This window comes from Phalacrocorax aristotelis, chromosome 5 (assembly GCF_949628215.1).
Source record: "Phalacrocorax aristotelis chromosome 5, bGulAri2.1, whole genome shotgun sequence".
In the NCBI taxonomy this organism is placed as follows: domain Eukaryota; kingdom Metazoa; phylum Chordata; class Aves; order Suliformes; family Phalacrocoracidae; genus Phalacrocorax; species Phalacrocorax aristotelis.
This window is the reverse complement of record NC_134280.1, coordinates 31214385-31237804: the sequence shown is the minus strand read 5'-3', so window position 1 is coordinate 31237804 and position 23420 is coordinate 31214385. Positions and strand designations below refer to the sequence as shown.

At 38.4% G+C, this 23420-nt stretch overlaps 1 protein-coding gene across 2 annotated transcripts; it reads left to right on the top strand.

Moving 5' to 3' along the window:
• The first annotated feature begins 1688 nt into the window (after window positions 1–1688).
• On the top strand, window positions 1689–20578 carry CFLAR (CASP8 and FADD like apoptosis regulator). Of its 2 annotated transcripts, XM_075093808.1 has the most exons (11): window positions 1754–1837; window positions 4681–4826; window positions 7788–8211; window positions 9051–9156; window positions 10093–10228; window positions 10387–10484; window positions 11577–11628; window positions 12380–12429; window positions 13680–13758; window positions 16972–17485; window positions 18408–20578. In XM_075093808.1, the coding sequence occupies exons 3-11, from the start codon at window positions 7916–7918 to the stop codon at window positions 18544–18546; spliced, it is 1470 nt and encodes a 489-aa protein (XP_074949909.1). In that variant the 5' UTR covers window positions 1754–1837; window positions 4681–4826; window positions 7788–7915; the 3' UTR covers window positions 18547–20578. The 2 variants fall into 2 exon arrangements, with proteins under 2 accessions (XP_074949908.1, XP_074949909.1); XM_075093807.1 differs by lacking the exon at window positions 4681–4826 and having other exon boundaries at window positions 1689–1837.
• Window positions 20579–23420: the final 2842 nt, after the last annotated feature.

Here is a 23420-nt window from a genome sequence, read left to right as displayed (position 1 = left end):
TTTACAGTTCCAGTTTACATGAGAACTTATCAATTAAGAAAATGTAGTATTTCAACTTAGAAATGGGGACAGAATGAAAAAAAACCTTGCATACAACTCATAAATGCTGTCTATAAAAATGTGAAAACTTTAATAAGCATATAAAAATTAGGTAAATTTAGGAAAAAGTGGAGTAATTAAGAGTACATTGGTTGCTTAAGTAATAGCTGTGTTAAATTGGTAAATCATTCACTCAACCATTTTTGACCAAAAACAAAAGAAAACCAAACAAAAAACCAATCTCCTTTCATAAGCTTACAGCAATACCATCTCCTTAAACCTCTTCTATTAGCCTATAGACATCTTCACATGTTTGTATGGAATCGATCCAAGGAGAAAGTGTGTGTATTGACTTACAGCAGGTAGCTGGTTTCCTTCTGAATCAGCACCCATCCAATGCTACGTCTTAGTAGCAGGCATACAGTGATACCCTTGAATGACTGATATTAAAGTGAGAGCTTGACCATAAAATTTCAGTAAGAATCCACATACTTTTTCAGAACACCGAGCAGTTGCTTGGCACCTGAACAAATGCTACTGTGGGTGATTACTTTCTGCCTGTTATCCTTGCAGTTCCGAAGACAGTGTGACTGCACAACAGCGTGCTATGCCACAGTACCGTGCTTCCACTGCGATGTTTTTAGCAGCACAAAAAATTACTGTTTTGTAAATGCTTTGAAATCCATTGAGCTGGAAGTTATACATAATGTGTCTAATTCCATCACATATGGAGGTGGCTTTTGCCTAGTTCAGCTGATTAAATAGTCTAGAATTTTATGTTTTAGACCTTTAAGAGAACAGCTCCAGCTACAATACTAGCACCTCAGAGTAAGGTGCTTCATGGAAGTTGCTGGCTTATACCCAGGGAATCACAATACCCAGTTTACAGGGACAAGGCATTTCTTAGAATTTACTGAAAATTATACCACAATGGGAAGCATAAGACCCTCACACACTTGTACAACATTATCTTCCCTATAAAGGAACTCAGAGTGGTAGAGCAAGCCATAAACCAAGGGCTTGCTTCTGTATTAACTCCCACCACAACACATTCCCACACTTTACCCCACGTCTGTAGCTGCCCACTGAAAAACGGTCTGTTACCCCTGAATGGCTACTGGGGCCAATACAACGCTGTTTTGTCTGTCCCGATACCAACAGCAGTACAAAAAGCACAGGCCCACAAATGGCTATACACGTACTGAACTCGGGACCATCCTGCTACTAACACCCCCTCGCCCCACCTCGTCGGAAGCCATTTTGTGCATAACCGCCACCCAAGGGCGCCGGTGGGAAGATGTGCGCGGGGCGAGGCATCCCTTCCGCCACAACTCCACCGCCATCTTGAAAGACCGGGGGGGGTATGTTTGCGCAGCTCCGAGTTTCATCTCCTGAGGTAGACTATAAAGCAAAACGAAAAGCATAACCTTTGCCTCGCCCCAAAATACTTAACGGCCGGACTCACAATAAAATCTCAAGGGTTAGTGAAGGCGGCTCAATAGATGTATAATGATGGTAAGGCGGCTAAAGCCAGTTCCCTCAGCGAGGGTCGATCTCTGCCTTCAACAGCGTTGCTATGTGCAGAGGCGGCTCAGGTCTCTCCAATAGCCATAAGACGTACAAACGACAAGCGCTCTGCGTGCCTCGCTAGTGGAAAAGAGAAGCGATACTGGAAACCACGCCCGGTGCCTGGGAGCCAGTTGTGAGGCCGGTACCGCCCGCTCCCCCCTCCTCCTCCGTGCTCCTAGTGCCGGACCTGGCCCCGCCGCTGTAGATGAGACCTCCCTGGCGCGTTTGGGTGCGTTATACCTTTCCCTCTTCCTTTCCCTCACATCTCTCTTCCCACTCTGCGCCTTCAGTATAGGCGCCCCAACACACCGTGCTTCGGGATCGGGTCCTCCTCCCTGTCTAGGCTGGGTCCTTAAGGAGGGGCGGGCGGAGCCGGGTGCGGAGGGCCGGAGCGCTGGGAGCAAGCGGGGCCTGAGCCCGGCCTTGCTTGTGAGGAGAAACGAAAGCGACGCTGCCCATACGCCTCCAACTTTGTACTTTGCAGAGCGGAGTTTCTGCTCGCTTCAATTTCGAAGTGTGATTTAAAATGACGTAGTTAGAAAGTTGCATGAAATCTGCATAAACTCCCTACGGTAAAACCAGTTTTAGTTTGGCGTTTTGATTAGGAAGACTGGAGCGTTAAACTAGTGCATCTCTAAATGGAAATTAGCGTGGCCACTACTAATTTACACCGAGAACAAACTATTTAAGCCTGATACAGTAATGAGAAATAAGAACGTTTGTGCGGGATTTCCCTGTTTTCCCTAAGTATCTCGTATCAAATCCTCTTTTTTTTTTAATAGGAAATGTGAAAGTTGTGGAGCATGCTCCAAAGAATTCAACACTTTGAAAAATGCCAGATGATACAGACTCAAAATGCAGTTACCTTTGTGTGTTTTTACCACCTCTACCTCTTCAAACAAAGCAGAGTGGAGGAAGCACAAAATGCAGTTAGTGCCTCCTGTAGCAAAGTAACCTCCTACTCTCCCCCTCTAGCGTAGGGCCTTCCGTATAAGCTCATCTGAATCAAAGACCATTTTCCAAATCAGAACTACGCCCACTGATGTTATATCCTGTTTTTGCTCCTGTAGAGATGGTTGTGAAGCAAAATGCTGTCAGAAATTACAGGCTCTAATTGAAGACCATGTTTACAGTGTGAAATGTTTCCTTGTTTCTATTGAAAGACATTCCTTCTTAACATGAGGCCTGATATATTGACTTCTGATCGTCAATGCAGGATACTTACCTTTGTCTTGATGATCACATTGGTATTTGTATATTGTGCAGCATTTGCATTGCAATCATGGGAATGGATTTCATACATGGTATTAAACAGCAGAGTGAAATTGTGTGACCCCTGACATGCATACCAGCCTCCACTTGTTAACGTCAGCAGGGAGTTGCTAGAACTTTGTGAATTTTTAGTATGTTGTTATTTCCTGCTCCTTGGGGAAGAAAAAAAGGAAAAAAAATCTGTCTCTGATTTTGGTCGTATTATATATGGACTGGGGGCAGTGTGGAATAGTTAAAAAATAGGAGTATCATTAACTTCATTAGATTAATAGAAGCTAGTGAGCATACATCTGCTTTTCTGTCTCTTTTAGTGTGGAATAGAAATGATTTGTAGTCTGAGGAGTAGATATGCTTGCTAATATTCTCAGGTGTTTACCATAAAAAATTTCTTCTTGTGAGCCTTGTTTACAGTGTACCCAGAGTCCAAGTCAGTGCAGTCTTAGACAAATACGCCTGTGACAGAGGCGGTTTCCTGTGTAGTATGTGAGAAGTTCATCACCTTTAAAATGCCGCACTTTGTTCAGGAAAGTTTGAAAGTTAACTAAACCTAGAATCTTGTATTTAACTGCACCATGGTACTATTTCCTTGAGGTGTGCTTTCTGCCAGATCTCTTCTGGGGACAAGAGGACAGATGAGTCACCCTAGAAACAGTGATTTTCTTTCCAGAGACACAAGACCATTTCCCAGAAGAGTCCTTCCTCTGTGAAAATTCGGGGTGATAGTGAACTGAAATAGCCAGACTTAAAGAAAACTCTCCCATTCTCCCTCAGTGTGCCAGGGGGTTTTCTGGTTCTTTGAATACAGGAGGAAATGAGATTTTGTTGTTTCTCTGTGTGTAGGCATGCCCCTTGCACTCACTGTTACTAATGTGATCTTGCAGTGTCCTTTTATCTGTCAGTGGTGGTGGTCGTGTTAGACTTCAGCTCTCTGCAATGATTCTGGATTTCTTACAAATTGGGAATGTAAATGAGAATGTGTAAAACTTTAGGTTTCTTTTTTTAACCATTCTCCTGCTCCATAAGGTTTGCATTGAAATCTTTACTCAATACCTGAAACATTGAACTGAAGAGGAAAATCTTGAGTGTCTTCTTGCAGCAATATTGGCAAATTACACATGCACATGAACACACAAACTATTAGTGCAGCTTTATCTCTGATGACTATGAAATTTTTTCTTTCCTCTTGAGAAGATAAGCTGGCTTTCCCCTCCTCTTTGTAAAGAATTTGCATTCAATAACTCTTCTCGTTGCAGGGCCCAGTTAGTCTAAATGGAAAGCCAGTCCTGCTGGGTTCTACATTGTCATTACTTTTCTCTTTTTCTTTAATTGTCACAGCTATAATAACTGTAGCTGTGATGTTTGCAAAAGTGGTCATATCACATGGAAGGGTGAAGCATAATGCCCTTCACCTCTCATGGATCTGGCAAAGTGGATCTGGCTCAGATGTATCCAGATGGAATGTATCGGACTTGCTCCAGCAGCGTGACATTCCTGCTATCAGAATATGGTGACATGGTTTTTGGACGCAAAGTAACAAACTGTTTTAGTTTATATTAAACGCTTGATGTTGCTCTTATTCAATCCCTGCTCAGAATCCTGGAGCAATGAATGTTATTGATAAATCACTATATGCACACAGTTGTTTTTCCTTCTATTTCAAGCATCATTCCTGGTTCACTGTACCAGTGGAATCATGCAGAAGAATGCATGATCCTAGGTCATTTTCCCTTGTTTTTCTCCCCACTAAAATTGGGAAGTAGTCCCCCACAGTAATTTGTGGCATTGATATTTGTCCAATAGAAAACAAGCTGATGTAATCAACTTTGTCTGTGGGCCATCATTGGAAAATACTGGATGGAAACAAATGTGTGCTGGATCTGGATCAGTGATTTGGCAATGGTCAAATGTCAGTCTTCCAATGTTCTTGTGGACAGGCTTGCATACAGGTAGGAGAGTTTTGGCACTGGAAGTATCTGTCAGCATTTGTTTTTTTTATAATGAGCATGCAATTTCTCTTATATAAAGGAAGTTCACTAAAATAAATAATTCATATTTTTTAAAGGTAGATTATTTTTAAGATAACATATAAATAGTAATTTTGCATGCCTTAAATTTTAACTATGTGGGAAGTTCCTCCCCACCACACACACATGCACCTCTTTTTTTTAATGTTTTAACAGGTAAGATAAAAATCGGCTATTTTTTTAAACAATAAAAAGTTTATTTGAGATTTCTGAAAATGGCCAAAGTTGTTAAATTCCCATCTCCCTTTAGAGTGAGTCATAACTATGACTTCCTCAAGCTCTTTTGAAAGTCCCAGCTATATGAACCTGGGATATACTTTCATATGAGTGTTTTGTGCCTCCCCCTTCTTGACTGCATTATGTAATGAAAACAGTCTTTGTCTTTCTGTGGAATTCTTACAAATGTTTGATGCTAGATTGAAAATAAGAAGTTAGGAATAGATATGCTTTTCCTCTGATAGAAAACTGTGCAAAACTCATTCCAGTGCATGAGGGATTCCTCTGCTTATGAGAGGTGTGAAAATTTTCCCACCCTGCCCTTCCATCCCAGCTGTACAAGTGATAGCATTGCAGGTCCATGTGTGAAATAGAACAGGTTTCAAAAGTACAAATATTTTGTCTACCCAGTTTGGTTTTGTTGGAAACAAAACTTTTCAGCTTGCTATATTTAAAATACTGTGGTCCTGGGTATTTGAAAGGGGCAGCTTCTGCTGATATTTCATTTCTATTTGTGAGGTTTTTAGCTGTTTGCACTGTTTACATTAGGGTTAAATGTTGTTGCTCTTAGAGCAAACAGTGCATTTAATTCTCCCAAGTTCCTAAATGGTGTGATGTGATGAGGGAAAACACTGTGTTTGTGCCTGGCCCTTTTGGGTTCTGAAGAACAAAACTGTATCATAGCGGATAGGTGTTGTAGTTTTCTGGTTGTGTGCTGTAGCAGGAATATGATAATTGTGCATTTTCTCTTGGTATTTAGCACAGTCTGTGTAGAACACACATAGGAGGCTGTGATGGGCTAAACAGGGTATCTGCAGCCTTTTTAACTGTCAGCTGCAGCTGGGTGCTCTGTGCTTCTGAATATGAGCCAAAGTGGCTTCAGTGCCATTTGAGGACTCTTGCATATACATTAGATATCATTTACACTATGGTATGGAAGTGCAGTAATACTTAAGCTGAGTAATAGTTGGGTCTTCCAATGTGGTGGGTTTATGATATTTTACAGCTTGCCTGTGCTGCCCTTTACCTCCTCCCTCTGTTTTGCTTCTGAAGGTGGGATGTTGTAGTCACAGCAGCTACTTGTGTTATATTCCCCTAGTGGTTCAGACATGCGGTCAGCAAGATTAACAGTGGGGTTTGTTTTGGTTGTTTTTTTTTTAAAATACTGATGACTTGCTGTTGTGACTGTCAGCAACAGTGTCGGAGGAGAAAGCCACTTCAGTCTTTGACTCCATGGAAAATACGGCTCACTGGGATAGATGTAGATAAGGGAGACTTTGCCCTAGGAACTTGAATTTTATATGCTCTTTTAGTGGGCAGTGGAACCCAATCCATGGGTTTGATCGAATCCAACTCCTACTCCTTTTCTGAGGAAAGTCAGATGGATGTACAGAGCTATTTTTCATTTAAACAGCAATGCAGTAAAAAAAAAAAAAAAAGCTTGTAGATGAGTTCATCTCATCTTCTTAATGCATGGGCACTTTATGTGACATTGTTGATTGTGACTTCCAGAATGTGTAACAAAAAGCGGGAAATAGTTATCCAGGTGCTAAAATATTTGAGTGTATTAGGCGTTGAAGTCGAATTGGCTTTTGCTTTTCAGAATGGTTTAAACAAAACTATGCAGTATAGTGAACTGAACTCCTTGTAAGGGCTAAGATTTGTCTTCAGATTGCCAATTTCACCTTTCTCCATGTAGGTAATGGGGATCAGAGAAGGTTAGATAGAATTTCCAGAGTTGGTGGCAGTGGAAATTGAGCATAGCACCCTACTCATTTTGTTAATCACAAGGGTGGGGGTTTTTTCTAGGTTTGAATTTTTATTTCAGGTTTCAGTATGGTGAAACATGAATGTCACATGAAGAAATAGGCTGTCTGTGGCTTATCTGTACGTTCAGAGTTAACCAGTTTGCGTAGTTAAGGTTAGAATCTTTTCTTTGTGTGGTTCTTCTATCTTTTTGAGCGTGGAGGGAGTGTGTGGGGAATCCTTAAAGCCCCAGTAACTTGTTCAGGTTGGAATTGCTTTAAATTATAGTAATAAGCCAGAAAATCCACACATTCCTAAATTTATAGATAATGAATGTTTTAAACTATTATATATTAAATTGTGACTATTTCTGTTATTTTGACTTCATTTAAGGCAAAGTGCATGCCTGATAGCAGTGGTTTTTTATGTGGGGGGTGTTTTCATTATTTGTGTCTACAATGTGTGGTTACACTACCTCTTAGCTCCCAAAACTCTTCATGAAAAATGCCATGAGACTTTTAGGGGAGAAAAGGTGGTGGTGAGCAGGGGGCTGGATGGTTGCTGGGAAGAGATCAGAGCTTTAGCCTTAAATTGCTGTGGAACTTAACCCTTATTTCCCAAAATACTTGAAATACCACTCATTAGCAAGCTGATGACTTCTGTTTCACTTCCTATGGAATTTACAGACTTGTATTAAGGTATTTTTACTTTTTAAAGAACTTCCATTTTTTTCTGATTAATATGACCTACCAAGTACTTTTTTGTTCTGTAATGAACAGCTGGGAGAACCCCTTGAGAACAGGAGGTCTGTGTAGACTAAGTTGGTGTTTTAGTTGTAAGGGAAGTACATCAGATAGGAGAGTTAACTGTGAACTTGTGCAGCAGATCACTGATTTAGTACCTTCTAATTCTCTCCCACAGAACTGCATATGTAAAAATGCATCTAGTTAAGACAGAACACCAGAGAAGTGCTGTGGTAGACATGGGCTTCATGTTATGGTGGCTTCCTGTTTAAAAAACAGTAATTTTAAAGGGACAGCGACAAAGTGATGACCAGGTGCCAAGTACCAGCTGTCCTTATTCACCAGATTGAACAAGAATTGGATAAAGAAGAAGAAGAGATGTTGATTTTCCTATGCCGAGATCTTGCTCCTGACTTGGCCACTGCCAACCTTAGAGAGCTCTTGGTGGCTTTGAATGAGAGGGAGAAATTGTCTTTTCTTGGCTTGTCTGAGCTGTTGTACAGAGTTAAGAGGTTTGACTTGCTGAGGAGGATCTTGAAGACTGAGAAAGGAACAGTGGAAGCTAACCTTGCAAAGGATCTCAGAATTGTCCCTGATTACAGGTAATATATCTATTTCAGATTTCAAGGCTATTCTGTTTTGTTCAAAATGTGTGTGGGTTGGTTTTGAGGGGTTTTTTGTGAGTTTGTTTTTTGTTTCTTTTTTAAATCTGTCTTAAAGGTAAAAGAAAAGAAGAAAAGGGCATCATATCTATAGTGAAAAGAATATGTCAACTTTAGTCCCTAAAATAAGCTTTAGTTACTTCTTAGGTGTCAAGGAATTAGAAGCATCTATCTTTAAGGAGTTTGTATATGTTGATCAATAAAACCAGTGATCTTTGTACAGTTCTAGATTAGCAAATAGAAATGATGCTTTAGAGGAACAGCATTAGTTGGAGATACTTTATTTTCTATTTGGCTTTGGGAACATAGCCTTCTGGTATAGCTTTTCTCAGGGGACCGGCCTCTACTACTTTTTACTCTGTAGTCTTCAGACACTTAAATTAAGAATCTGCCATTATTTTCTTTGAGAGACTTCCGAAAGAAATACATGTGCTCATACATGTGTTAATTTCTCACTGAAATAAATACCCTCTAATTACTAGGTAAAAAAGTTAAAGATGTGTTCTGTTGTCTCATTCTCTCACTTCATCTCCATTGAGGTGTTAAGGAGACTTCTGTTTTCCTAGCAGTGGCTATTACACAGTCAGCCTGAGTAATGCTGGTGCTGATGAGCAAGAGTAGGTTTTCTGTAATTGGATCTTGGAGCAGGGTAGGCTTTTTTCCTGTTGTTTAATTGGGAATGGTACATTAAGACTGGAACATGGGAGAAGTTGGGTTGTTGGGAAAGGTGGGATCTTGCTGAAAGCTAATCCTTTAGAAATGTCTCAACTTTATTTCAGGGTACTAATGGTGGAGATTAATGAGAATCTGGAAAAAGAAGAATTGAGTTCTCTTGTTTTTCTACTCAGAGATTACATACCTCGTATGAAAATGGCAAAAGATAAGGTAATGTCTTTCTGCTGGTCTTCTCTGGAGCAATGAGAGATTAAAGTAAAAAGGGAAGTAGCTAGGCAGCAAATGGAGGGGAGACAGTACTGCTGAGGCAGGAGTAGACTGAAGTCAGGAAGTGGAGAACAAGTAGTGGCTTCTATTTTATTTTTGGTCTGTAATTCAAGGAAAGAAGCATGAGAAACAGTAAGAGGGACCAGTGAAGACTTGCTGTAGTGAATGGTATTAGCATGAACCTCTCACAGGCAGAAGGCATAAAAAGAAAAAAAATCTTTCTTCAGTGTTACTGATCTGAAAGTTCATATATGAAGGATCTCAAACCAATAATCATATGAAATGTATCTTGAATTACAAGGTCATTTTTTATGTCTGTGCTCTACTTCACTTACAAAAGAACAGATTTTAACTATGTCTTTCTCTGTAAATTTGTATTCAGTGTATTTGTTTTAAATGCTCTGCGAAAGCAGAGATTCAGTAGAAAGAGTTCAGAAAACTTGAACACTGTGCATAGAAGACTGAAGATTTCTGTCTTCTTCCTTTGAGCTTTTTTTCTTTTTCTCTCTTCAACCAAAGAAGGAGAGGGGCCCTGCAAATTCCCCAAAGCTCTTCTTACCTCTTGCTTTGTGGCATGTGAGGTGACGTTCCGAGTGGCTGGTTTTGTAGCAACAAGTAAATGCAAAGCTGTTTCCTCAAAACTTTGATTTGTTTTTAAGAATATCGCTTCATAGTTTTCATTACTCCTATGAATAATCATAGAATCTAGAATTCTTATATCTTCCAGACAATTTTCTTAGTGTGTCAGAAGGTAAGGTCCCTAGTTCTTGAATACACAACCTTTATGAGGTCCCCACGTTGTTTTCTAGGTTGTTTTGTTACTTGCTGATAGAGAATAAATTACTGATATGACAGTTTGGTTTTCTGTTGCTATTCTAGAGTTTTCTAGCTATTGTGATTGACCTGGAGAAACTAAACTTGGTGTCTCCTAATCAACTGGATTTGATAGAAAATTGTTTTCGAAATATTCACAGGATAGACCTGGTTAGGAAGATTCAGAAGTACAAACACGAAGGTAAGATTTTTGCACTGGTTACTTGTGATAGCAAGGATCAGATGCACTCTTACTGAAGATAAAATTATGAGTTCCAAGCCAGAGTATTTGCATGCTTCACAGATTTAGGCTTTTAAAACAGTTGATAATATGATGGTGTGATTCTGTTCAATTTTCAGCTTTAATATCCTCCGTTCATTCTCGGCCACTATATGTAAATGCACTTCAGGCATCTCTCCCTAATCTCACTCTGATTGATCCCCCTTATAATTCAGGGGTAAGTACACAATAAATCAGACAGATCCTTTATTTCTAAGTATTGCCAGACATTGAAAGGGGATTCATCTTTGCAGAGCCTAAGGAATGAGAGATTGCTACTAAGTAAAATATTACTTGGCTTATTTCTCTTATTCATGTTGTTTGCTGGGTTTAGGGTCTGATGTAAATCTTCTGACTGAGAAAGATCCACTTTAAATAGCTTCTGTGAATTATTTCCTATTAGTTGGGCAAATAGAATCTGTATCTTGAAAGTTTTTCTGCTACTCTGGAGAGTGAAAAGTTTTGCTTTGACTGTTCTTTGCAAAACGTATTATTCTCCTTGTACTTCTGGACTTTGCAGTGAAAGTAGCTTTTCAACTTTGGAAGCTGAAGGTTATAGCTTTTTAAGGAGAGCTTTTAAGATATTGCATGTGTGTATGGTTTTTTTTAGTCCCATTTTAACAAAGATATCTCAGTATGTCAAGTTGTCAAATCCTGTTGCATGCAGTATTCTTTATATTTGGGTTAGGTCTGATATTGTAATAGTATGACCTTAACTAAAGTCTTTAGCCTTGCTAAATTAATTTTATGAGATTATTTCTGTCATGTATTCAGTAAATATGTATATATAGCTTCCATACAAGACACCAGTGATGCAGTTTGTCTTTAGTAACAAAGCCACAGCAGCTTTGTTTTCCAGCCTACTGGTGGGAAAGAGTTTGCATTGACTTTTCACACTGTGATAATATTGTTATAATTTGCTTTCTAATTCAATGACATTTCCTCCCTGCTGCTCTATAGGAAACAAAATTAAAATCTTCAGAGCTTTTTCGCTTGCTTTACTATTTTAGGCATTAAGCTTTACTTTGCTGTTCATGGCAAACTGCTAATATTTTCAGAGGAGGAAGGGTTTTGTTTTGTTTGTTTGTCTGTGGTTTTGGTACAGGGTTTTTTACTTGTTATTTTGTAATTCTAATTAGCTGATAGATGTGAATCTAAAATATGTAATCCTTTTATTGAGGAAGAAAAATACTATTCTGTTATATTTTGGAACACATGATTATTAATTCTTGAAGGAGAGAGGGAAAATATACCTTTTTCTTTGTTTTAGATCCAGAATGTGAACAAAGAAAAACCACAAAATGGTCAAAGTCTTATTCTGGGTAAGAGTATTTTATCTGAGTTTCGATAATCTAGAAGAGCCAAATGATAACTTTCATTGTACCGGAAGGACTGTTGTTTGATAGTTGTGTTTATGGCTAATCCAGCTGATATCACCAGGAGCAGAGAGTATTTGGTACCTCTGAAAACTGAGCCTTGCCATATTGTTTCTCTTTGTATTTCCTTTGCTTGTGCTGCCAGATCTTAAAACTTTATTGAATTGTTTTGGACTTCCACTAACACAACTTTGTAACAGAATAAGTAGCTTATTAATAAAATAATGGAAAAGGTTGACTAGCTAGCTCTGGAGGCCCATGTAGTGCAGCTGTGTCCATTAAGTCTTCAGTAGGAAGATTTATGTCTCTGCTCAGTGGTGGACTCTGCACCAGGCCAGCCAGGAAGTTGTCAGTGAGTAGCAGGTTCTTACCACTGTGTTGCGTTCTTTCTGGAAACCCAAAATATCTCTCAAATATGGTGGTTTTTTAAAAGAGTAGTTGGCAGAATTCTCTCAGTATAAGAGAGATTGTTTGTTTGTTTATTCTAGTCACAAGCAATGTAGAATGCAATCCAAATAACATTTTAGAGGTGAAAATTTTTGGGTTTTTTTCTAACTCCAGTAGCATACATAGAAACTGAGAGGTCCAAATGAGTGAAAAGTTGGCTGAACTAGATATGTTCCTCTTTAACTGATTTGGTGTCAAAATGTTACTGATACCTACATACTGGGATTACTTCTGTATGTTTTAACTGCAGCAGAAACAGTCCACATGTCCATTCAGGAGTCAGGACCAGTGTCACCTAAGGTATGTGCTTGTGCATATGTATGCATCTAAATATAATAAAAACCTCTGCCGATATTTACCTTAGCTTAATTTGTGTTTCATTTGGATATTTCCTTTAACTGCATGTAAACAGAAGGTTGTGTACATCCACATCTTCCTCAGCCATATACAGGTTCTATGAATTCCTTTTCCAGAATATATTCTTAATATAAAATGGAAGCAGCAATGTGCAAAATGCATGTACACATGATGTGCACACAGAACTTGTGTATTGATTAGTGGAGGCTAAGTCAAAACCTGTTGGAAGTCAGACCTCTTGCCATCTGCATTAGAAATGGCAGGGCTTCTTTGCATGCAGTAAATTTTGTTCTTTATTCTCTCCCTGCCACTTGCTCTCCAGCTAGAAGACAGACATGCTTTAGGTATTAATGATAAGAATGGACTACTGCTATTTTTGCTAGCTCTCCTAGTGAAGAGCTTCTCCTAAGAAGCTTCCTAGTAGCCCAGGAACCAAGGAGTTACCTATAGCAAATCGACTGTAATCTTTTTAAAAGGGAGAGGAATTGTGATAGAGTCATTACAAATTATTTAGAAACAAGGAGATTGTTCCACTAAATAAGGAAATAAATGTTATTCTGATGAGCAGTGCCTGCTTCCATACCTGAAGAACACAAAAGTCCTCTACATTTATTGTGTTGGCATTATGAAGCTTATAGCTCCTAACATCTCAATAGCAGTTACACTTTAGGAAATTAATTTGGAAGTACAATAGAAGGATTACTGCTGTCGTAGTCCAGATCTTTAAAAAGCCCCTCCATCCCATACAGGTTTGGGGAGGTGGGGTGTTGAGGTTTTTTGGTGGGGAAGGTTGTATTGTTGTTGTTGCAGGGAGGGGAGGTACGTTTGAAGACCAGTCCAGGAGTTAAGGTTCAGTCTGAAATTTTAACACTTGCTTCTTTCATTTCTGGTACAGTTTTAGTTTTTGTTTAAGGATCATTATGGTAGTAAGATGGCATAATGGAAGGACGCAAAAATTAAGCGTGTACTAGAAAAAGGGGGAAAAAATCATTAGTCCATGTCTCATGATTTTTTTTGTTCTTGCTTTATAGATAAGATATTACATCCCAGTAGATAGACTTCTGCTATCTACTCTATGGAAAAACAACAGAATGTAGCTGAATAGATCTGAGGGGGTTAAATTTGAGAAAAGGATCAAGTCTGTAAGTTGAGGGAGTGACATTAACTTAGTATTTGTCCTTCACATTCCTCAGGTGTTTGATGATCAGTACAGAATGCAAAGTCAACCTTTAGGAATATGCCTGATAATAGACTGTATTGGCAATGACACAGGTAAGTCTCTGGAATTTGAAGTTCTTGTTAATCTTGGATAATAAGAAAAATTTAGTATAAAGGATATGATGTGCATTTACCAGCCACACTAGGGTAATGTTGTCCTAGTCAGCTAGTCTATTAATTTTACTAAGTTTTCTAAAGCAGAGAGTTGGAAGGCCCAACCTGAGGTTAAAGCCAACTGTCTTAACTATTGCAAACAATGTTTGTTTGGTTTTTGGCATAGAATCTCTGAATAAAAAAACTTACAAGGGGATGGACTGAATTTTGGGAGGGAGAAAAAGGGTAGTTAATCTACAGTCATACAGCAGGTTATTGGCAGAGATGGTAAAGATAGTGTTTTCCACCAGTTAACAAAACCAAAACCAAAGCTGTTGCGGATTTGAAGCGTAATCATATCGGACACCACAGATTTGGAATAGCTAAAGGCAAGTGGTCCTTTATTAATAATGTACCTAGGCTTCTGTTACATCTTGCACGATTTAACTGAAACTGTCACCATAGCTTTGTAAGGAAAGGAATTTTTCTTCCTTCCCTTTTGGTTTAGTTAAAAACAAAAACAAAACAAAAACCAATTTGCATGTAAAATTCAGGTAGACAGTGCCATGGTTAAAATGTGGGTTTTTCCTGATTGCCTTTGTAGAATCCAAAAATTGGATTCTTGCATAAGCAATATAGTGTGCAAACCCCTTTGTCATAGTAATTGCTACTAAATACAAAGATGTGCACAAAATTAAAAAAAAAATCAATGCATGTGCTCTTCATGAGCTCATACGGTTATTTCAGTACTTGTACAAGAACAGAAAGTGTAAATGTGATAGATGAAGTCTGCTGACTGGAAAGGACAAAAATGGGCTACATGTTTAGCATCTGGCATGTCAGATACACGTGCAAATCATGGCTCTGCTGCTGTTGTGCCAAAACCGTCCAAAGCAAGTCTTGGTGTGCCTCAGTCTCCATGCATGTCTGCATTGGATGCAGAAGCAATTAAATCATGTGTATGTCTCAGATGTTTAACGTCACCAGTGCATCATCAGCATTTTAATGTGATAGGAAGCAAGACTTTCACTGAAATACATTACTGTGCTAGTGGGATTCAGGAGAGGCAGGACATATGGCGTTGCTTAAAGGAGTTCATTAGAAAGGCTTTCACTGCTCTATAGAGTTGTTGTGCCACACTACTTCTGAAGACTGAAACTAACAAATAAAGATGATGGCAGGGAGCATGTTAGGAATTGTATCTGTGGCATACATTAGAGTCTGTAGCTATCCCAAGATTTAATCTGCGGAAGCTGAACCAAAAATAGATACTGTAGGATCAAGGATTACAACACTTGAAAATGCCCAGTGTAAACAGTATGAATTCATCAGATGCTGATAAAATTCAAACTGAAATGCACCTTGCTGTCCTGTAAATAGCTGCTTTTGACTTTTCCTTTTAGAAGCTATTTTTACCCTTATGCTGTAAACAATCAAGGGGAGAAAAGTGTAATTTTTTTTATGTAGACTGGAAATGCTCAGAAGTCAGTGGAGGTGTGCTGGGAGATGATTACTGTTGAAGAAATGGATGTTTTCTGATCTCAGGTTGCAGAATTAATGCTGCGTTTTGTCTTGCCTTAAAGTAAAATTGCTGTATCCAAAGCTTACCACGTATAATTTATGATTAATTGTTAAACTAAGGTATCAGCTCTAAGTTTCTTTGGTTTAATTATTTTTAATTGTGAACTTAAGAATGTGTGTATAGTCTAAGGTGATGCCAAGTTTTGTATCTTTGTATATATGTGTACATGCTAGTGAGATAATTATAGGAAAAGCATCCATGTTGCTGTAACTTGTTTTGCGTATGTACTACTGCCCTCTTATGGGTGAAGTGCTTCATCAGGTGTATGACTACTGAATCTGTTAACTGAATTTTGAGAGCATGTTTTATTGCTTAAAATAGAGGGGCTTTTCCTTTCTATTTCCCAATTTTCAAATGTCTGGAAAGTTTTTTAATTATTTTACAAAATTTAATCAAGCCAACAGAACTGGAATGAAACTGTAGTTCCTGTTTATCACCTCACTATAGCATAGAGTTTGTATCTACCCTGTATTTTGCTGAGGAAAGTTACAAGTTCTGTTCTGTGTTTTCACTATGGGCTTTTTGAGGAGAACAGACAACAAGTCCCACTTTGCTGCCAGTTACCCCTGAAATAGCATCTGCTAATTAGGGATTGTTAAACTTCTGAAGTCAAGGAACTGTCTAGCTTCCTGTGTCTGTAAGGCATTTTACATCAACATGGCACTTGATATTTCCTGTCATCAGAAACTGTGCATGGACAATGTATATGCGGTTTATACTAAAGATACAATGCTTACAGGTATGAGTTGTAGTAGCTTGTGGTTCTCTGAACACTTAAAAAATACCTGTGGTTTTAACCACTGTGTATCTGGTTTCAGTCCCATGTTAATAAACATCCAAAGTAGTTATTTAGAGCATAGCACATTTTCCTGCAGCACAGGTTAACACAAATACAATACAGTTAAATCTTGATTTTTTACTATCTGCAGTTTTAATTTCTAACACTTTTGACAGGTTCATTCTTCATCATTTTTTAACCCTGAAAGTGCCATTCTGTCACAGTTGAGAATCCAGTGTTTGTTCTCCACCTGGAGCTCATCACTTAAAGTCCTTTTTGTATAATAGGAAGCATAAATGACTGCAGTACATTCCTTTTTAACTGATAAAAGGGAGTCTCTGTGTTTCCTATGCAGTTCTGTATATCTGTAATAACCATTCAGAGTAATTTTGGCAAGTTAAAAGGTGAATGAGACTTCCCATGCTACCCAGATCACTCCTTACCTTTTCAAGAATGTTCTGTGTAAAGCATTTTCTAATATTTTTCTCTTGCCTGATATTTTAAGTCCTAGAAACTTGGGATACTGGCTCTAAATGAAAGCATGTAAATGTCTGTGGAATTTGGAACTGATCACATGCTGAATAATAGTGTCTTTGCTGTCATAAAGTACATAACTCATATTAAAGACAACATGCATGTAGCACTATAAGTATGTAATGTACTGTGATCAACATCAAATACTCCTGATTCTTTAATTTTTGTGATGAAATAAATGTCTTATTTCCGAAGGCAAAATACTGTAAACACTGTAATTCAAGATAGAGGAGATTGGGCCTTGATGTGCTGTGTTTTTATAACATCTTGCTTTTTTCAGATGTGTTGGAAGAGACCTTCAGAGGCTTAGGCTATGACGTTCATTGTCACAGATATTTAAATATGAACACAATGAATCAAACTTTGCTTGAAGTTGCAAGGCTGCAGAAGCACAGAAATTGTGACAGCTTCATTTGCATAGTGGTCAGCCGTGGAAGTCCTCAGAGCATCTTCTGTACAGACCATACCTTTTCTGGATTCCCTTTGGAACAAATAAGGAAATACTTTACAGCAGACTCATGTCCTGAACTCCTAGGAAAACCGAAGCTTTTTTTTATTCAGAGCTACATTGTGCCAGAAAATGAGCAAGCATGTACTAGTCTGTTGGAAGTAGATGGGAATGATGAGAATATCATTACTAATGCAAAAATCCCTTGGAAAGTCACTATCCCGCAAGTAGCAGACATCTTTTGGAGTCAGTGCAAGGTGGATGTGTCTACACTAGAAAAATCTCCCAGTTCATCCTCATATTATCTGCGTTGTCTGGCTGAGCTACTCCGCAATCCTCATAAAAGGTAAATAAAAAAAAGGTTAAAAAACCAATGCTTTTCCTATGTCAGCATGCTTTCCTGTAGAAAGAGAAACCTTAAGTTTCATCCCATCTGGTCCTGAAGTGTCTTCCTGCTGTGTCATAGGTTAAAAGACAAGTATACCTGATCCTGGAACAATGGCACAGGAAAGTAGTCTAAAGTAGGAGTGAAATTTCTGATTCTGGAGAGTAAAATTAAAATATGTAGTGGCACTGGGTCTTGCAGAGTGAGAGGGGAGAACCTGTCCTGAGTAATGTATGTCAGTGCTTTAGAGAGGATTGGAAATCATCTCCCTCCAAGATAACAAGTCACACACCAGGCTTCTGTCAAATTGAGGATTGCCTTTTATCCTTGAGAAGGGCTCTGCTTGCAAATATAAAAAGTCAGTGCCTAAGTTTGGGGAAAAGGCAGTTGAGAGGGAAAGATTTGGTCTTTAAATCTAATTAACCCTCTGCCAATTTGGAATCTTGAATTTAAACTATCAGAAAACTTTAGTCTTTCAAAGAGATTATTAAAAGGAATCTGAGTAAAAATCAGATATGTCTGGATATATAACTTACCAAGAAAGGTTTTCTTTGTACAATTGATATACCAGGAAGCTAGCAACTGTTTTTCAAGGTAGTTGCAGTTTTAACATTTAGTACCTTTTTATAAACCCTACAACCTTGTAATGAAATCACAGATCGTCATGTCAGCATAACCCATACCACAACAGTGATTTAGGTTATAACAGCTTGTCTTCAAAATGTGTAGTCAGCCATGGGTTTTAGAGGTGTAACCTCTGCAATAAAGACTGAAATTTGAAACCCTGTCTTTGGTGAGTCTAAAGTTGTCTGCTGTCTTGTGGATTCTTAAATGGTGTCTTACTTCATTCTCTAATGGAAAGCATTTACTTTTGTTGCTACAGGAAACTCTCTATATTAGATATCCATACAGAACTGAACAGAAAAGTCTATGAATGGAATAAGACCACTGACCCAAGCCAACAATACTCACTTCTGCTCCAGCACACACTGAGGAAGAAACTCTTTCTTTCCCCCACTTAACTCCTGTTGGAAAGGACATGGCTGAAGTGACTAATGAAAAACACTTAGTATGATCTACAGAGTTTCACACATACTGTGTTGCTTTATGTATTGTTATTGCATGTATATCTAAGGTGCCTATTGCTTCCAAACCCAGGAATTTAGAACGAATTTGGCGTGTTAAGGCACTAGATTTTATATTTTAATATAGAAGGCTCTGAAAGCTTGGATGAGAATGGCAGCTGTCGTATAGCACTGCAACAGATCTTACAACCAAGTACAACAGGTAAACAGGGTGGAAAGCTCTAAACTGTACAGCTGTTGGGTTTTCCAAGGTTTTGTGTTTTTATTGTTTAATTGGTTGTTTTTAGCACACCTATTAGCCACTGATCTAGATTCTTCTGTTGATTGTAAAACAAATACGAGCCAGTGCAAAACACTGAAATTCACTGGGTACTTTACCCAGCACCTAATAATGGAAAATGTGTCAGGAAAGAATGCCTACCCAGCAATGGCAGTTCTTCATTAACAAGTTCTGGCTTGCGTGCCTCCACAGACTAGCAAAACAGAGGGAGGAGAGAGATGGTATTTTAAATAATTTGGATTCCATCTGCCTGCTGCATCAGAGGCTGTGATTCACCCAGAGCCCTGTGTTGTCAGTACTGTCCACAGCACACAAGGGTTATATGTTAAGAAATGAGACAGTCTGCCATGTTTTGGGCTAACTGTTTTCCGCTGATGCAAAATGAATCTACAAGTAGACTTTACAGCAATCTACCACCCAGTTAAAAAAATGTGGGATTTTGGCAGATGTTTTGCAGAAGCTGAAGCATGATTCACGCTTGTTGCACCAGGCATAGTTGTAAAAGTACACTTTATCATATTGAATCTAAATGTCATGTAGCAGCCACTGGCTTTTAAGACTGGATTAAATTAAAAACCCCACCCTCACTACTTTTGTTTATGAAAAATGATATGTCTTTATTAATTGATTATTTTTTTTTGTCAAGTTGCCCTTGCTCTTCTGAAAAAGACATGAGTAAAAATTGGCATAAATACAGAAATTTTTCTCCAGTGGAGCAGATGCCTAACAGGAAGAGTTCAGTTAACCTGCTTGTTATGTACCAGTATAACCTGGACGAGTTGTATTGAAATTTATTGACACTGAATTTATGGCAATCTCTTCCCTCCTAAAGTAGGCCACTTGCAAACTTCTTATACTCCTAATACAGTCTCCTATCCAGGAAAAAAATGCAAGGCCTTGGCATGCCTTGCTTGGTTTCTGGTGTAGTTACCACCATACATCCTTCTGGCATGTGTTTCATGTAAGCAGAAAGGAAACGGGGTTTTGCTAAAACAGGGTATGCTAGTTCCTTGAGCAAATATACTGCAAAAAGGTATTTTATTAGCGTAGCTGCATTTGATCTGAGCAAAAAGCAGGTGTGCTTACATATGTAACTTCACCAACAATGCTTTTAATTGTAGACCAAGTCTAACAGGCAGCTAGCCTATTGATACTATACATTGGATAGTATCAGTATACATTAGTATATTGATAATAATTAGGAGGGCTTCGCCAGTAAACTTACTCTGGTAGCAGTGACTTTTTTTTATTCCTTGATATTATGTTCTACTTCTTAGGTATTGGATTGACATCATTTTTACTACCTTTTTTTTTTTTTTAAATCAGGCTTCTTACATTTCAGTCAGAAAAAAACAAATGAGTTTTCAAGTAGCTTCTATAATTGAAAGTAAAAATAACTTTTATTTGGCAAAGAGCAGATATCAAAGTCTAAAAGGTGCTCAGGAGTCCTTCCTTGTTATGTGATGTACACCCAGTCTCTTCCTGGCTTAAGAGGTTCCTAAACTGCTGCTTGATGAGGATTGTTAACAGTATACCAAGAGGACGAACCCACTGAACAAATTTTACCATATCCATATAAAATGTTAAGATTGACATATATATTTATTTATATTAATGTATCATTTTGTATACTATATAAAGTACATTTTGTATCGTTGTGATTAAATTGTCACTCATCTTTTTTTAAAATTTTGTATCATGTTTTATTTGCATGATAACTCTAGAAGTTACATACATGTTTGTGATGAGAAGAAAATTTTGCACAATTTAGGAAAATAGTTCACCTATATTGCAAGCTTATGCATTCCATACTTTTCTCTTTCCAATTCATAAGCTATAGTGTCCTCTTTAATAAAAGTGTATGGAGACTTTTTAATAGCTTTGAATTGGGAAATGCAACCCAAAATTTCATGTTAAACTATGGATATATGTGTTATTTGTGTTACTCTAATTTTATGTAGGCACAGGATAAGAGGAAAAATAGAAAATAGTATTTTTGTAAAGTGCAGACATTCTCTAAAAGCTTGTTCTCTATGAGCATTAAAGTAAAAATACTAAATCCAGTTTCCTGATGTTATAGATGTGGAATTAAATGCATCATCATGGGGCAGGGAGAGGGGGCAGGTCTTCCTTTCAGTTTGCTGTTTTCTAAGAAAAGGCCTATTGAACTGGTCCTTTTCTTCAACTAGTGTCATATTGCTTCTGGCTTTAAAAATACTTTGTGTCTTAAAATTACATTCTTAGGAATTCCACTCACTCAAGTAGAGAACTGACCACACTGCATCAACAGAAGGGTCTATGTTATATATGATAGGTAATAAAAATAGCATTCATTTCTAACACTGAATATTTAATAACTATCTTATAGTAAAATAAAGCACAGGTGTAATTTTGAAAATCTACCTTGCTCACGTTTCATGGAGTAAGGGAAAGATTACAAAATGACAGATTTGGAATCTTAGAAGTTACTTCCTGTGGTGGCTGGTAAATGAAGCAAATGGTGTGAAACAAATATGTTTTCTGCGGCTGTAGAAATAAGGTGTGATTCCTAGTTTTATAAATGTATGTGATGTTAATAAATGTGATTTCTTTCACAAATTAACTTTACTTTTCCCATTTCCCTTACTAGCTTTTGAATGTGATGAGCACTTCTGCCTTTTAGACAACCAAAAGCAGGGAGAATGCAACCAAGAGAAGGCAGAGAGTTGAGGGAAAGAAATACAGATGTTTCAAGAAGGGGAATGGTAGGGAGAACCAAGAGAAGAACAAGTAGGGAAAAGAAGATTTGGAGGAGAAATACTGCATCAGTATTGAAAGGAGAAAGAAGAAAACAAGAGAAAAGGGAGAAAGGAAGTAAGAACAACAGTGGCTATCCTTACAGGATCTAATGATGTGGTGAGGTTTTGTTGGCTGGTTGTTTTGGGGTTTTTTGAGTGATGCTAAATACAACCATTTACTTAAATATTGGCAATAGGATATATTCTGTTTCTGATAGGTTTCGTTTGGGGGTCATGAAGTGTACATGTTCTTTACCTTAGTGCACGACACAGGAGGTAAAGTCCATGTCCCCTTCCTTAAGAAATGAAAAAGAAACATTCTTTTGAAAACTGTAGAGGCTCCTGTAAATAGCCCTCACACTGAAAAAGGAAGGAAGTCTCTTTGTGTCTGGCTCCTTGCGTTGGAAGTGATCACAGCCCTCCAATGACCAAAGAGTTTCAGGGACATGTCACGTATTGTGCCGCATTCATGGATGTCAGATACTGATTTTTTACACTGATGTCTTGACCCTCAGTAGATTGTTAAACCGTAGCAGTACTAATTCTTTAATCATTCATCTAAGCAGTATTTATTGCTTTGACACCTACTTCAAGAGCGGTGTGTGGGTAGGTTGATTCCCTGCACTCACTGCATAGTGAAAAGTAGCACTGAAGTCAGCATTTATTAACATGCAGGAATTTGGTGATGCCAGAGGTCATCTGTCACTTCTCCCATAGCTTTATGTGTCCCTCTGTACACGTGATAGGGACTGTCCATTCTTGCTGTACTATGCATCTGAAGTTTGAGACTGGAAAGTGTCTGAATGCAGGGCCTGGGTTGCATCAAGTTGTACATGTATTGCAGATAGAGTGGTTGAATGACACCAAACTTCCATTCAGTAGCCAGAAGAAAAGGGGGAAAATAATTAATTCTGGATCCATCATGAGGTTAGGGTGTTAGCACAGTAACATAGAAAGTGACATGCTGCTGAAATTCCATGGTCAGGGACTGCCAAAATATCTAGTTTTCAGAACCTGCTGTAAAACAAGATAAAACAAGCCACTCCTCCTCTGCTCCTGCATCGTCAGTGCTTGGAACGAGGCTGTCACTGCTCTGTGGCACTGAATTTCAGTTCCGCTTTCTGATAACTAAAATAGACACTTGTTGTATGTGCTGTATATATGGAAGAGGGAAAAGAGAATTGGCAGAATATAAATAATGCCTTTCAGTGGCTCAGAAGGTATACCCATGAGGCAGGAGACTCTGTGGCGTTTTGCACCAGATTTAAGTTGCATGATTTTTCTCAGCCACCTACATTGACGTGACTGAACTGTAAAGCCAGTTTGCTTTGTACTGTTACATACTTCTGTCCTGCAATGGTTGCAAACTCATTATCCAGAAAAGAAGTTACATTCAAGGAGAAGTTATGGTGCTTAGATGGAGCGTATGGTATGACTGATCTCTCTTTTCAACTCTGCATAAGACGTAACAGTGACTCCTGTTACAGCTTTTTATGACAGTTTCTGAGAATTCTTTTCTGATATCCAGAGTTTTACATTTCTGACATACAGGATGATATTGCTGAGAAGAAGCTGCCATTATCTGACTATGTTCCATTGAAACTATGTCTCCTGTACCAAATTATTTGGCAGCTTTTCTGTGGCTTATTACACGTAGTCATGGTTTAGTCCCAGACAGAAACTAAGCACCACCCAGCCACTCGCTCACTCCCCCGCAGTGGGATGGGGGAGAGAATCAGAAGAGTAAAAGTGGG